Raw genomic sequence first — 12,051 nt, forward strand, 5'->3', positions numbered from 1 at the left:
AAGGAAAGAATCTGTCTTTAGTGGATGAACAACTGGACAAAAAGCTGGATTACAAATTGAGAGCTACAAAAATGTTATAATTTGGTGTCTTATACATGACTGTAATTTGCCAGCAATTCTGAAAATGCTCACACAGTGGAGTCTCCAAAGAATCTGTAGTTAAGCCACACAAGTAAAGGAGTTGACATTAGAAAAGTCTTCCAATATTTGAAATGCTCCCTCAGACTTTCTCATGTATGTTAAATACTGCTCCTGAGTTGTACTAAAAGGTGCAGTACAGCCTGAATACTTGATTCACAGTATTTAACAGATGCCTCACATTGGAACATTACAGGTCTAATAACTTTGTTATGTTTTTAAATACCTTAACAATTTCCACCTCTGTTTTGATAACACATTTCATAGTAAATTAAGATAAAACAAAACCTGTTCTTTTCTCTCCCTTTGAACAGAGTGTGGATCACACTTCTCGTAAACCTCATCATATTGAGGTTGGGCTAAGATGAGCATAACCAGTGACGAAGTGAATTTCTTGGTGTATCGCTATCTCCAGGAATCGGGTAAATTCCTTGTCTTTCTTCATAACTTCTGGTTGTAAATGAAATGGGGAAATTGTCTTTTTACATAATATGGCTCTAGGAATGTTGCCTTGAGTGTTTCAGACTGATAGACTAAATATTTCCTGCACAAACCTGTGTTTCTTTGAAATTGTGGTCTAGAACATAATGAAAGTGCAGACGTGCACAGGTACAAAAAACCCATTGCAGTTAGGCAAAACAAGAAGTAAATAACAATATGTTAAATGCTTTGGTAGTTACATTATGTCAGCCAAAGTAATTTTTGGCAGCACAGGCAAAAAGCACATATATGTTGGATCTTTTTTTTCTTAGCTACTTGAAATTGTTTACATTGGTTTTATGTTGGCTTTAAAGAGAAATTTGAGTGCAAGTTTCTGATGTTTTAGACCATTCTTGGGATAATCATGTAAACTGAGCTGCACAAGTGTCATCATGGCTCTGTCTCGCTACCATTCCACTTCTACCTGTTTTCATATTGGAAGATACCACAGGGCTTTAAAATCTTTTTTAAAAAATTGAAACTTATATTTTGGGTTATTTTGTATCTATAGTCTTCTTTCCACTCTTTGACTGCAAGAAGTAGAAGGTCTCTTAGCTAATGGAAAACGTTCTGTTACTGTAGGGATGGTAGGGGAGCTGAGAGTCATTGACAAAGGATTTGTAACCAGTGTCACAGTTTACTTGGTGACCCTTTACTGACCCTATGTTTTGTGTTGGTAAAAGTAGAATTGACTAAAAAGATTTCATGTTTCTCATGCTGAAACAAACAAACAAATCTGTGGAAAATAGATGTTAATCCTGTCAGAAGACTGGAAGCCAGTTTTAGAGTAAGCCCTCAAGACCCAAGAGTTGGCTTGTGCAGAGAATCAGAATCCCAGCAGTTAGAAGAGACTGGCTTAGCCGGCTTCTGTTGGTCGCTCTAACTGGTATTCATCAGATACATTATTTTAAGTTGTTTCTTCCACTTGCAAGACTATTTCAATCCCAGGAAACTGTATCCCTATGCAAAGAATCTCCACTTAAATTAAGAAGGTTTGTCATACTTTTTTAAGGTTTGGTTTTTTAAAACAGTTCTTTGAGAGTCCATAGTTGGCCTGTGTTAGCTGTTGTCTCACACTCTCTAATAATGAAGCTTATAAAATTGTCCAGATCTCGTGTGCAAACAGATGAAGGAAAAAGAGGAACTAAAATTTCATCCAGAAAAAGTTTACTTTTAAAAGTAAGCCATTGTGTACCATGCTGAAAATAGCTTTTAGACATTAGTGCAGTGCACCAATGGATGTAATCAAAGCATAAAGAATCCTGAAGTTATTTTATATTGTTATGTTTGGGTTGTAGGAGATTCTGCATAACAGTGTATTAATACAGTAGCTTTTCCTGATGTTTGGTTGAAAAAATCCAACCTTTTTTATTCCTCTATATTCCTTATATCAGAAGGTGGTGAGTTAGTGTTGTGTTTTTCAGGAAGTTTTAGAAAGTCAACCAAGAATGGTGGGATCAGCCAAATATCAGGAAAAAGTTACTGTAGGTAATATCTCCCACATGCAAGCAATCACTTTTGCCATTTTACAGGGAACTTCACATGTAAATTTATATGTTTAATGGCAAGTTGTACTGCTCTTACATTCTTATCTAGAGGGTCGAATTTTTTTTATTTAATCCACACATACTGAAGACATTCACAAAAACATCGTATTTCCACTGTTCTGTTGTATTTTACACATATAAGAGAGTGGAAATTAAGGTTATATATTTGAAGAAATATCAAATATGCTTCAAACTGAACATCTTGAAATCTAGATACTAGGTATGGATGTAGTAGATATACCTGGCAGTTTGTTAGGAAATCCATTCAGCGAAATAGAGCTATAACCAATGATGAAACCACTAATCTGCTAGCTTCTTTCTTTTAGTTTGAACTTTTTTTTCCTACTGTTATTGTTTTTTCCCAAAGAAATTTTTATGTCTGTATTTTCAGATGAAGTAAGGCAATAAGGCAGAAACCGTTATACAGCATTTTGGCTTCCCACCTGCCACTATAAATGCCATAAGATGCAACAGCAAATGAAAGATATTTAATCCACAGCTTCAGAAATAATGCAGACCAGATTTAAAGGGCTAATGTTTAAATACAGTCTGAGTTCAAACACCTACAGTTTAAGGAGTTTGCCAAAAACAGGCTTATTACACTGATTACTTGTTAGTATTAGCTGAACCCAAAGCTTCTAAAAATTTTATCAGACACAGCCATGAATGTTGCTTACAAGACCATACATAAGTTCACTTCTTTTTTTTTTCAGGTGTCTGTCCTTTAATCTTATTGTGTAAAACTTCCAGACTTTCTCATAAAATGTAGGCAAATGGTGGGAGGAAGAGAGAAATAACAAAGGAGATACATATGGCAGAATAAGCACATAAAAAGCTAAATGTTCCTATAATATTTAATGTATTTTGCATCTTCAAGGTACAGAAACACTTGAGATTCTTTGAAGCATTGTGGCAAAGATTCTGAAGGGGGCTCTACACCTCATTATGAAAATGCTGACAGGTGATTCTAGTGAGAGTTCAGCTCTTGTAAACTTGAAGTTAGAAGTGAAATGCAGTAACTATATATTTCCTCCTTAATTTTCTGTCAGACCAGAAACCTTGCACAGCAGAGTATTAATAGAGTTGAGCTGTCTGAACCATTATTGTTGCTTTTTAAACAAATCTTGGCCTTCTGGGGGGAGTTTCAGTGAACTGGAAAAAGCAAATGTTGTGCCAGAATTTTTAAAGGTTAAACAAGATGATCCAGGTAACTATAGGTCAAGGACAATCATTGGAAAGCTGAGACTAAATATCTCCAACAAATCTAAAGAGATGACATCATACCAAATGCCAGCCAACAAGTTTTTATTGATAATAGATCTTGTCAGACATACTTGATACTGCTTTTCCTGAGATCAGAAATGAAGTTGACAGAGATAGCTGTGGTGACATTAATACACTTAGACTACTTTATGACATTATTTTAGTCTTGTTGACATGGTGGTTAAAACCAAAATGAAATTAACAGTGTGTAAAATCAGTGTAATCCAGAGTTACCAAATCGATTAAAAATTGGATAACAGAAACAGCTGAAAAGTGATTGTAGCTGGGGAGTATTCATCTCAAGAGTTACTTCCAGTGGGAACTCACAGTAATCTCTTCTTGGCATAATGCTGCTCAACAGCTTTATTGGTTACCTGAAAGGAAATATAAAATGATTACCAAGTACATGTGCAGATGGAATGAAATTGTACATTGTGGCATTTGGTGAGTTACGCTGACTGATCATGGGGTTTAACAGAAAGAAGTGCAACTGGGGAGACTGCTTTGAGTTGCCTGCTGCTGGAGGAGCAAGCTGGAGAAGATTCCTGGTCCAGGGGCAGTGCATTCAAATCCCTCCCTTACAAGACAGAACTTGGACAAGTTAAGGCTCTAAATGTTTAGCTGTATTAAAATAAGTGAATAGTTGCCTTTTCACACAGGTGACTATCTCAATGCTTATCTATGCCCAGAAAATCAAAGCAGTCTATCATCATTTCCATTTATGCTCCATGGCTTAATGCTATAAGAATTTCACCACTAAGGTGACTAGATGTTAACCACTTCCACGGTAAGACCATAAATGCCCCTTTCTTGAGATACAGAGAGAACAAGTGTTTATTTTCAGTTCAAGGTTATCTCTTCCTATCCAAAGTCAAGTCTTGCAATATCTAGTTTTCTCTTTTTTTTATTTCAAACATTTTTGGTGCACAGTTTAATGGGGTCATTCTTAAAAGTGCTGAGGCCTTTCAAGCATTGTTATCTCAGGAGTCAAACTTCTTAAAGTCAGGTTCTATTTATTTGTAGGTGTCTTGATACAAAGTCTACCTTTAAATGAAATGGTGGCCCCATTTAGGTACATCTACGCTTAGAGTGTAGAACCAGTGTGGAGATAGGAGCACACAAAAGACTTCTGTGGTGGACACAGTTGTAGCAACAAAGCGGGTACATTGATGGAAGGGAAACAAGCTGTACCAAAGTAGCCATGGTTTAGTAGATAATATTAATACTAGTATAATATTAATATAAGAGTATTAATTGTATTAACTTTGCACCTTTTCAAACACTTGAGAAGCATACATTTGCTGGCAGCCATCTTCGTTGCTGACAGACCTTCTATTGGGTTTCTTCAGTTTCTGAAAAAAAAAAAAAAATACAGAATTCATAATGTAGGGTTTTCCTGTTCCCTTTTTTTTTTTTTTTCTGAAAGAGAAACAGATAATTATTTAGGTCTTTTGGAATGAAACTCGGAGCAGTACAATGCAATGAGGAGTATTAAGGATCCCAGGGAAATTTCTAAGAGTTGAGGGAGAATGGCAAAACCAAGGGAAATCAAATCTCTCACATAGTTTTTAATCTAAAATGTGTTGCCATCTGTTGTGAGTGCAAATCCTATCATCACTCCAAATGCTACAATAAATTACCTTCCCTACCCAGCCCAACATGTCAATTCAGTTATTAAAGCTTTTTCAAATTGGGTGTTTTTGATGCATTGATCATTTAACAGTGTTCCTCCTCTAGCATTTATATGCATGCTGCAATCTAGAATTCTTGTCTGAAAATCAGCTCCCCAGTTGCCTGTGGCTTACTCTGTTCTCTAGTAGAACATTTATTGTAACGAATGTCTTGCAATTACTGGTTAGAGTTAAGATTGTGTAAGTTTCCATTTTCACTCAGATTTTTACTTTTTGATTTGAATTTTCCATGGTTCATGACACACCCTTGATAACTGTTCCCCAGTGTATAATCTGCATCATGTACAACCTGCACCACATCTAAGACAATAAAAATAGTAGCTAGATGCTTTTATGAAAAAAGATGTCAATGACATCTTGAGATACTCACTTGGGATAATTTGCCATTTTATTTTAGAGTTTCCATTTGTTTTCTTCCCAACCATAAAAATGAAGACAGCTAATAAAAAAGTTTTTTTCCCCTCTGTAAATTCAAGATTATAGCAGCACATTGGTCTGCCTGGTTCATAGTTGACAGATTTTCCCTGTTTTCTTAGAAAAAAAAGGGGTTTTCTCAGGTTTTGAGCATTGATTCAGGGGCATAGAGAAAAGGGTTTCTTTGAATCACAATACCCTTTATAGTTAGGCATGTGCAAATATGGGCCTTTCCTGTAAACCACATCCAAGGCATTTTGCTGTCATTTTGCCTTTGGAAATTATGAGAGAATCCAAAATGTGGATATTATGATGTTTCTGGGATTTCATCCTTGTGATGAAACAAAATACTAATACTTGGAATAGTACTAAATTACATTTTTTTCCTGATGACATTTGCAATTTTTTGGAAAGGAAGCAACAAAATTTGAAGGAAACTTGCTTTTTTATTGAACAGTTCTCTTTTTCAACATAGAAATTTTACAGAAAATGTAAATATCAGGGTTTACTTGCATAAGTTCTCAGGCAGTAGGGAATGACTGAAGATCAGTATTCTGTTCTTTTGAGTTGGTGCCTGATGCAACAGTCTTTACTTACATAAGCCTGTGTAATTTTTCTCTGAAGTCCATACTTTGCCTGCATGAGGTGTGTTTAGAGTATTTTTTGAACAACTGTGTATGACACAGAGTCTCTGAGTCACAGACGAGAGACGTGCATGTTGAAAATAATTCAGATTAAGCAAAGCATAAAAGATTGGCATATATAGGTCAGCTAAATTTGCTTCAAAGCTAACTGCTTCCTTTGTGTAGGAAGACTGCTGTGAGGTAAAAGAGGAATGTACAGTGCATGTTTTTTTCTTAAATTATTAAAATTTATACCTTGAAGAATAATTCATTAAAAGAATGAATCACTTGGTCCATAAAGGCAATTGTCCGATGTGACAGTAAAAGCAATAGTGTGAACTGATGGCAGAGTCACTAGATAATGATTTTTCTTTTGGCTTTTTCAATGTTTTCTTGCAATTTGGCTCATTAGGATCATAGGAGGGCTCAGTCTGGATAGTATCCCAGGAGATGGCAGAATCAGAGAATAGTTCAGGTTGGTAGGGACCATTGGAGATCATCTAATCCATCTCCCCTGCTCACAGCAGGGTCAGCTGCAGCAGGTTGCCCAGGGCTGTGTCTGGTTGGGTTTTGAACATCTCCTAAGGGCCGAGGGTCGATAACCTCGCTGGACAGCCAGTTCCAGTACTTTTATCACCTCCACAGTAAAAAATTATTTATTATATTTTAGTGGAATTTCACGCGTTTCATTTTGTGCTGATTGCCTCCTATCACAGGGCACTCCCTGGAAAAAGTGTCCATCCTCTTTGCACCTCCCTCAGGTATTTTTGCACATGGATGAGGTCCTCTGTGAGCCATCTCTTCTCCAGGCTGAGCAGTCCCAGCTCTCTCAGCCTCTCCTTGTATGGCAGATGCACCAGTCCATTGATATCTTTGTGGTCTTTCACTGGGCTCTCTCCAGTGCATCCCTGGCTCTCTCATACTGTGGAGCCCAGATTTGGATATAGGGCTCCACGCCTGTCTCACAGTGCTGGGTAGAAGGTGAGGATCCCCTCCACTGATCTTCTGCCAGCGCTTTTTGTAGTACAGCTCAGGGTGCTCTTGGCTTTCCGTGCTGCAAGGGCGCACTGCTGGCCCATGTTAAATAGTCCAACCTCCTGCTCAGTGCTGGAGAGCCTCAAAGATCCTTTGAACAACCTATCCAGAAAGGTCTGCAGGGCAGCCACTGCAGTGTTCCCAAGGCTCTGTAGGCAGCTGTGCTCTAAAGGCAGGGATGATGGAGACCTTTTGTTTGCTGAGGGAGAATGCATCCTTGAAATGACAGCCTGCCAGGCAAAGATAAAACACATATTTCAGTGTTGATTCAGTAACAATCTGTGGCTGCATTATTTGTGTCGACCTGAGTGTTACCACAGTCTCTTGGGCCTCGTGTGTCCTGCCTGCAGCCCAGAGTGGCTGCAGCTCATAGACCGACCTCAGCTGCACTGGAGTAAGGTCACTTCTTACCTTCTCCTTGCACAGCTACTTCTGTGCTGGTGGGTGCTGACTAGTTATTACTGAATAAATAAAGTGATAGATTTTTCAAGGGCGTACATAAAAACAGAGTGTTTATACCTCACCCTAAAGTCTCTGTCCCTCAATTTTCCTGTTTGAAAGCAAAGTCAATACTGTGAACAGTACCTCAGAGCAGATATTGAATGTTTATAGTCCTAAAAAGTATTGAAATCTTCTGAGTAAAAAGTATTACAGGGGTACTGGGACAATATTTAACATTATTTTTCAATTATTTCAGAGTACTGTTTATGAATTTATGGGTGAATATATACCTAAAAGCAGAATGAATTAGAGGCTAACTGTATTTTTCAGGAACCAGTGTTAAGACTGAAGGCAGGGATCCTTTCAGCTTTTTAGCTGTACAAAAGTGAGACTTTGGAGCAAAACAAACTCTGTTTTTAATTCTTGTGGTTTAGCACAGACCTGATTTGTGGGCATGCAGTCCTATTTATATGATGCATTATCCTTTCTAGGACCAGCCTACTCAATTAAAATAAAATAACTTAAAGTTTTGATCCAAGTCTCTGATTTATTGAAAGTTGGCTATAGAACTAGCCAAGAACCATAGAACCAAAAATCACAAGAGTTTTCATGAATTATTTTAGATAAATAAGGCCACAGTGTTGTTCTGGGAGTGCAGTACATATTAAAGTGACGGTTGGATAAGAACACTTACGAAATGTGATCCAAAGAATGGTTTGCTTTAAATGAAAGTATTTCGTAAAAGTAACCTCAGAATGAATGCTCCTGTGTGACATGAAACCATCTGTAACAACACATATTTCATATAATAAAATAACATAATATAATGTAATGTTATATAATATAGAGTAATATAATATTAATATATAATGTCTCCAGCATGAGATTTTTGTAGAGAAATTGTGTATTATCAAAAGGGTATATAAGGGATTTTAATAAACCACACCTCCTTTTTTTTAATATCGCCTTTACTTTCTTTTTTTTTTTTTTTTTTTTTTTTTTTTTTAACTGGGAAGATAGTGACTGTATGATTCCAGAAACAGTGGGCCTGACTCTGAATTTGAAATTACTCTTCATTGTTTGAGAATGGATTATGCTGAAAAGACAAATCCATTTAGAAAAGAAGAGCTGTATTATTATGCAGTTTCTGTCTCCAGTAGTAAAGATTTATTCTCTTTGTAAACAATAAATATGTTTTAAGAAAATCAAGGTCAACATTAGAAGGCAGCAAACTTTGTTGGGTTGCAGTTCCCAATGCATTTTTGTTTAAACTTAACAAAGCTACAGATCTTGGAAAGGATGAAGCTGACCACCTGTTCAAGTCAAAACCAAATTGGACTTTTTTCATAGAGCCATGATTATATACTAGCAGTATTTGATGGTTGGTTTCACAAAATCCAAATTCTGTGATGATGAGGAAAAAATATTTTTACAGGTAAAGAGTTAATTGGGTTTGTCCTACTTAGTTGTGGTGAATTTTCAAAATAGGCTGTATGAGACCCATTTTTATGGTTTTATACACACAGGCTTGTGACTTTTGTGACCAGATATCTCTTTATATACAAATGTATAAACAACATTTTCAGATGTTTTGTGATGCAGTTCAAGAGGTCTGTTTGAAAATGTCTTTCTATTTACCCTGTTTCATTATTGGTGCAGTTCATGTGAAGGAAAGAAATACACTGAGTATTTTGGGGTTTTGCCATTTGCAAAAGCTTGCTTACCTCATATTTCCTTCTAGGTCTCTCCACAGTTTTCTAAACTTGGCTATTTCAATTTTTCTTTGGCCTGAAAGTTGCTGTACAGTGCTGGATCTTGGACACTGAGCAAACACAGTGGTTTTTAAGATACACAAACATAAACAATTACACCTTTACAAATTTATTCCATGGCACAAATTTTGGTTCTGATCACTTCATGTCCTGTTTCTTAAAGCTTGCAAAAACACAGTATTTTCAGGGTATTAAGAAAATAGCATGTTGGGTAGAAGACAGATGTCTAAAGGTCAAGATGACTTTGCTGGTAAAACCAGTGCAGTCCTACACATTTCTCACTTTACTGCTTTTCAGTTTGAGTCTCCAGGCCTAGTGGAGCTTTGCAAGTTTTGCTGATAACCTCTATACTGAGAATGTTCTGCCTGCACAGCCACAGCGCTTATAGACCACCCCTCCTCACACCCATCCTGTGTTAGAACTCCCTTTGTCATCAGCATCCACAGAAACCTTCCTGGTGTTGGGTTCCTGAATGTCCTCTGAATGTCAGCTGTGGTGTGCTACTTGCCACCACTTAGGAGCTGTTTGTTAGAGCAGAGAGAAGAGCACAGCTAAAGGAAAGGATATATGATTGTGAATGTCTGTTCTATAAACATGATCCTTAAAATTATGCGTGTCTCTTTCTTTGGATGTTTGGTTGCACAGACAGGGCTAAAAGCTAGCAGCATCCCATTAACTCAGAAGGAAGAGATTATTTTCGTCCTTGTGGCCTTCTTAAGCTGTTTCAAACTTTGCCCATAGTTGCAATAAAATGCTAGGTCTATATTGATATTTATTTGCAATTGTCAGTCTCATTTACACAGTGAGTGAAAGAGGGGATTATTTCAGACCTTGTTTTCAAGACATTTTTATAAGTTCCTCTTTCCATTGCTTGTGCTCTGTTTTCTGTCTGTATCATATTTCTCTCTTTGTTAATTTGCAGCCCTCAGAAAGGCTTAAACAGTGAGTGCCAAGTACCACTCATCAAAAGATCATTTCCAAGTTGTATTAATCTTTTCCAACATACTTTCCCGCATAAAAAAAAAGAAAAAAAAAAACCTGCCAAAAACATTCTTTGGCACATAATAAAATAATTTTGGGTAGCAGACATTTACTCTGAATTCTTGGCAGAAGGTGGACGGGTCCAATATCCAAGAAAAAAGGGCGTAACGTTTAATATTAGTGAATAATCACTTCTACAAAACTTTGGGTAACTAGACATACTGTGATTTTACCTACAGCTAGGAATCCTTTCTTTCTATTTCCCAGTGACTATGAAAGAGCTTGTAATACCAAACACATTTCCCAGGGTTCTGGAAATAATTTTAATCATTTAGCAATCCTAATCTTGAAACAAATGTGCAAGCCCTATTGTTCAGCTGATATTTCTAAAAATACATTTCAACTACAGTTCTCTGTTTTAAATTGCTAATGTGTGTCCTTGTTAAGCCCTTTATGTAATTGCAAAGGTAAGTCTTGAAATAAGCAGATACTGCCAAAGCCAGAGAGGTAGTCTAGGATGTATTACTGAGAAACAAAAACCTTAGCTAAGAAAAGAATCTCAGTCTGCTGTGAATAATAAACAAGATCTGACGTAGGATTCTTGTTCACCATTATTTTTTGCAATTGTTGGTAGAATCTTACCGGTGGCTTAAAGCACCAGACACTTATTGTGACCAAACATATTTCAAAGAAACTGACTGTCGTTTTTGTGAAGCCTTTGCATATATGTACACTGGGAGTTTATGACCATATTTTTATGAATGCATAATTCAGTTTAGACAAAAATCTAAGGATAAGCACGGATAGGAATCCATGTTGCATTCTTGGTTCTCACTCAGTGCATCATATGGAAGAGAAAATACTAGGCTAAGATGGCAGCTACAGTCAAGTACAGTGAAGAGCATCACTGTTTTCTCTCAGGCAATGACAAGAAATTACATCACTTGCCTCAGGAACTAGATTAGCATGTGCTAGGCTCTGAATTAAGAAAATACAGTTGCTCTGACTTAAGTTGTTTCCTTCTGGTTTTGCATACAGAAATTGCATTCAAATCTGCCCTTCATGATACATGTGCCTTGCTTCTCTACAAGGATAAATCTAGACAAAAGTCTTCATTTAACATTGACTGTATTGTTTGTACATCATTTGCTTTTGGAGGAAATTATTTTGTTCGTGGTTGTATTTCACTGGGAGTTTTTTGTGGACTTTTTTTAACTGCTGTAATTTGGGGGGTCTAATTTGTTTCAGGACACCCCATTGCACCACTCTGCCCTTCTTGCCTTCCTGCTTACATGGCACTCCCAGGACCCAAGACGTCAAACTTGGGATGAATGTTTTTCCACTGCTTGCATCTGGTTTCTTTGGAAAGCAGTTGTGTGGGCAGCTTTGGAGTTACTTGTGTTTGGTAAACGTGGTGAAGCAGCTGATGGGATGGTGTGTGGACGTCTGCTCCTCCTGCGTGTGATTTTCTTTTGACTCATTATGCACTGGAATGTTTCTACTTGATGTGTCTGAATCTCCCAGGAATTCTGCCCATATACCCATTTATGGTCATAAAGATGACTTCTCTTTCCCCCTCGCAGCCTTTTTTTTTTTTTTTTTTTTTTGTGCCCTGCTGCCTGTGTAGCTGTAATCAGCTCTTACAGGCCTTCCATTCTTTTATATC

The 12,051-nt window shown here is 37.1% G+C and overlaps 1 protein-coding gene across 3 annotated transcripts in view; it reads left to right on the top strand.

Annotated features, from left to right (window-relative positions):
* TBL1X (transducin beta like 1 X-linked) overlaps positions 1–12,051 on the top strand; it is a 191,789-nt gene that overhangs the window by 137,719 nt on the left and 42,019 nt on the right. For all 3 annotated transcript variants that reach the window (XM_066313848.1, XM_066313847.1, XM_066313849.1), the window contains one exon: positions 453–560. In XM_066313848.1, the coding sequence (XP_066169945.1) occupies positions 503–560 (58 nt within the window). In that variant the 5' untranslated portion in view covers positions 453–502. The remainder of the gene's footprint in view (positions 1–452; positions 561–12,051) is intronic.

This window comes from Sylvia atricapilla, chromosome 2 (assembly GCF_009819655.1).
Source record: "Sylvia atricapilla isolate bSylAtr1 chromosome 2, bSylAtr1.pri, whole genome shotgun sequence".
NCBI lineage: Eukaryota > Metazoa > Chordata > Aves > Passeriformes > Sylviidae > Sylvia > Sylvia atricapilla.